The sequence below is a fragment of the Merops nubicus genome, unplaced genomic scaffold (genome assembly GCF_000691845.1).
Source record: "Merops nubicus isolate BGI_N331 unplaced genomic scaffold, ASM69184v1 scaffold22943, whole genome shotgun sequence".
Lineage (NCBI taxonomy): Eukaryota > Metazoa > Chordata > Aves > Coraciiformes > Meropidae > Merops > Merops nubicus.
The window spans coordinates 1-1249 of record NW_008601271.1 but is presented as its reverse complement, the minus strand read 5'-3'; the positions used below and the strand labels follow the sequence as shown (position 1 = coordinate 1249).

Genomic DNA, 1249 nt, shown 5'->3' with positions numbered 1-1249 from the left:
CAGCGACGCTCACCGTTCCCAGCGCCTGCTTCGCCAGGGTCTCGAACGCCTCTGCCACGTTGATGTTGTTCTTGGCACTGACTTCAAAATAAGGGATGTCTTTCTCCTTGCACCAGGCTGAGGCGGTCTCCTTGGGTACCTGTGGGAGGGGAGGGAGCCAGCACTCAGCTGAGATGCTTGCGTGGGGGATGATGCTGCTTATGCCCTCTGAGAGGCACAGGGCAGGCAGCAGCTCCAGGTCCCCAGCAGCTCCTGTCCCAGGAGCCCTGGTTTGCTTGTGAGCATCAGAAGAAGACTGGCTCAGGGGAAGGATCAGCCCTCGTAAGCTGTTGGGGCACTGAGGTGTCCCAGTCCACAGCCCCAGCTCGCTCTCCTCCACCCTTACCTGCCGATCGCAGAGGTCTATCTTGTTCCCCAGCACAACCATGGGGAAATCTTGCTCCCTTGGAATGACCTTCTCCAGAAAGTCATCTCTCCAGTTGTCCAGGGACTCGAAGGACTCCCTGTCTGTCACGTCGAAGGCCAGCATGCACCCGTCTGAGCCTTTGTAAAAGGTCGACACCATGGATCGGAACCGCTCCTGTCCCCCCGTGTCCCAGATCTAGGGCAGAGGAGGGCACGGGTACAGACACGACACGAGTGGCACGGGGGTTTGCAGCCCTGTGCTCTGCTAAGCTCGGGGGACCAACCCCAGTGAGTGGTGACCCCCCAGAACCCGTGTGACATTTCAGTGTCGTTCACGGATGCTGAAAATCAGGCTCTGCAAATCCAACCCCTGCCTCGAGACACCGGTTGGCATTTGGGGACAGCAGGGCATGGCGAGTGGGACACGTGCCCAGGGGACTGGGGTGGGCAGCCCCGGTGGTCCCAGCCCCCCTCACCTGCAGTTTCAGGGGGGTGCTGTCCACGGCGAGGACCTTGGTCAGGATGCTGGCGCCCAGCGTGGTGCGGTAATCCTCGTAGAACGTCTTGTGCACGTACTGGTGCAGGAGGGAGGTTTTGCCCACTCTGGCAGGAGGGAAGGGTGAGGATTTGGGCTGCAGAGCTGGGCTCAGGGGTCAGTCACAGCGAGGAGGGTGCTGAGCACCCACCGGCTCCCCGGCCAGCACCCACGTGGGGCTCCCCTCCCATCGCCAGCGCCGCTCCTTACCCCAGAGCTCCGATGATAATTATCTTCAGATCCACCTTCTTGCTGGCATCCATGGACGGGCCCTGTGGGACAAGAGGAGGTCACCTGGGGACGGGACCA

General features: G+C 61.4%; 1 protein-coding gene across 1 annotated transcript in view; it reads right to left on the bottom strand.

Annotated features, from left to right (window-relative positions):
- Positions 1–1203, bottom strand: part of RAB7B (RAB7B, member RAS oncogene family) — a 1713-nt gene extending 510 nt beyond the window's left edge. Inside the window, exons 1-4 of the mRNA XM_008937953.1 lie at positions 1151–1203; positions 882–1008; positions 386–601; positions 14–139 (exon numbers count right to left, since the gene is read on the bottom strand). Of these exons, the coding sequence (XP_008936201.1) occupies positions 14–139; positions 386–601; positions 882–1008; positions 1151–1203 (522 nt within the window). The remainder of the gene's footprint in view (positions 1–13; positions 140–385; positions 602–881; positions 1009–1150) is intronic.
- Positions 1204–1249: the final 46 nt, after the last annotated feature.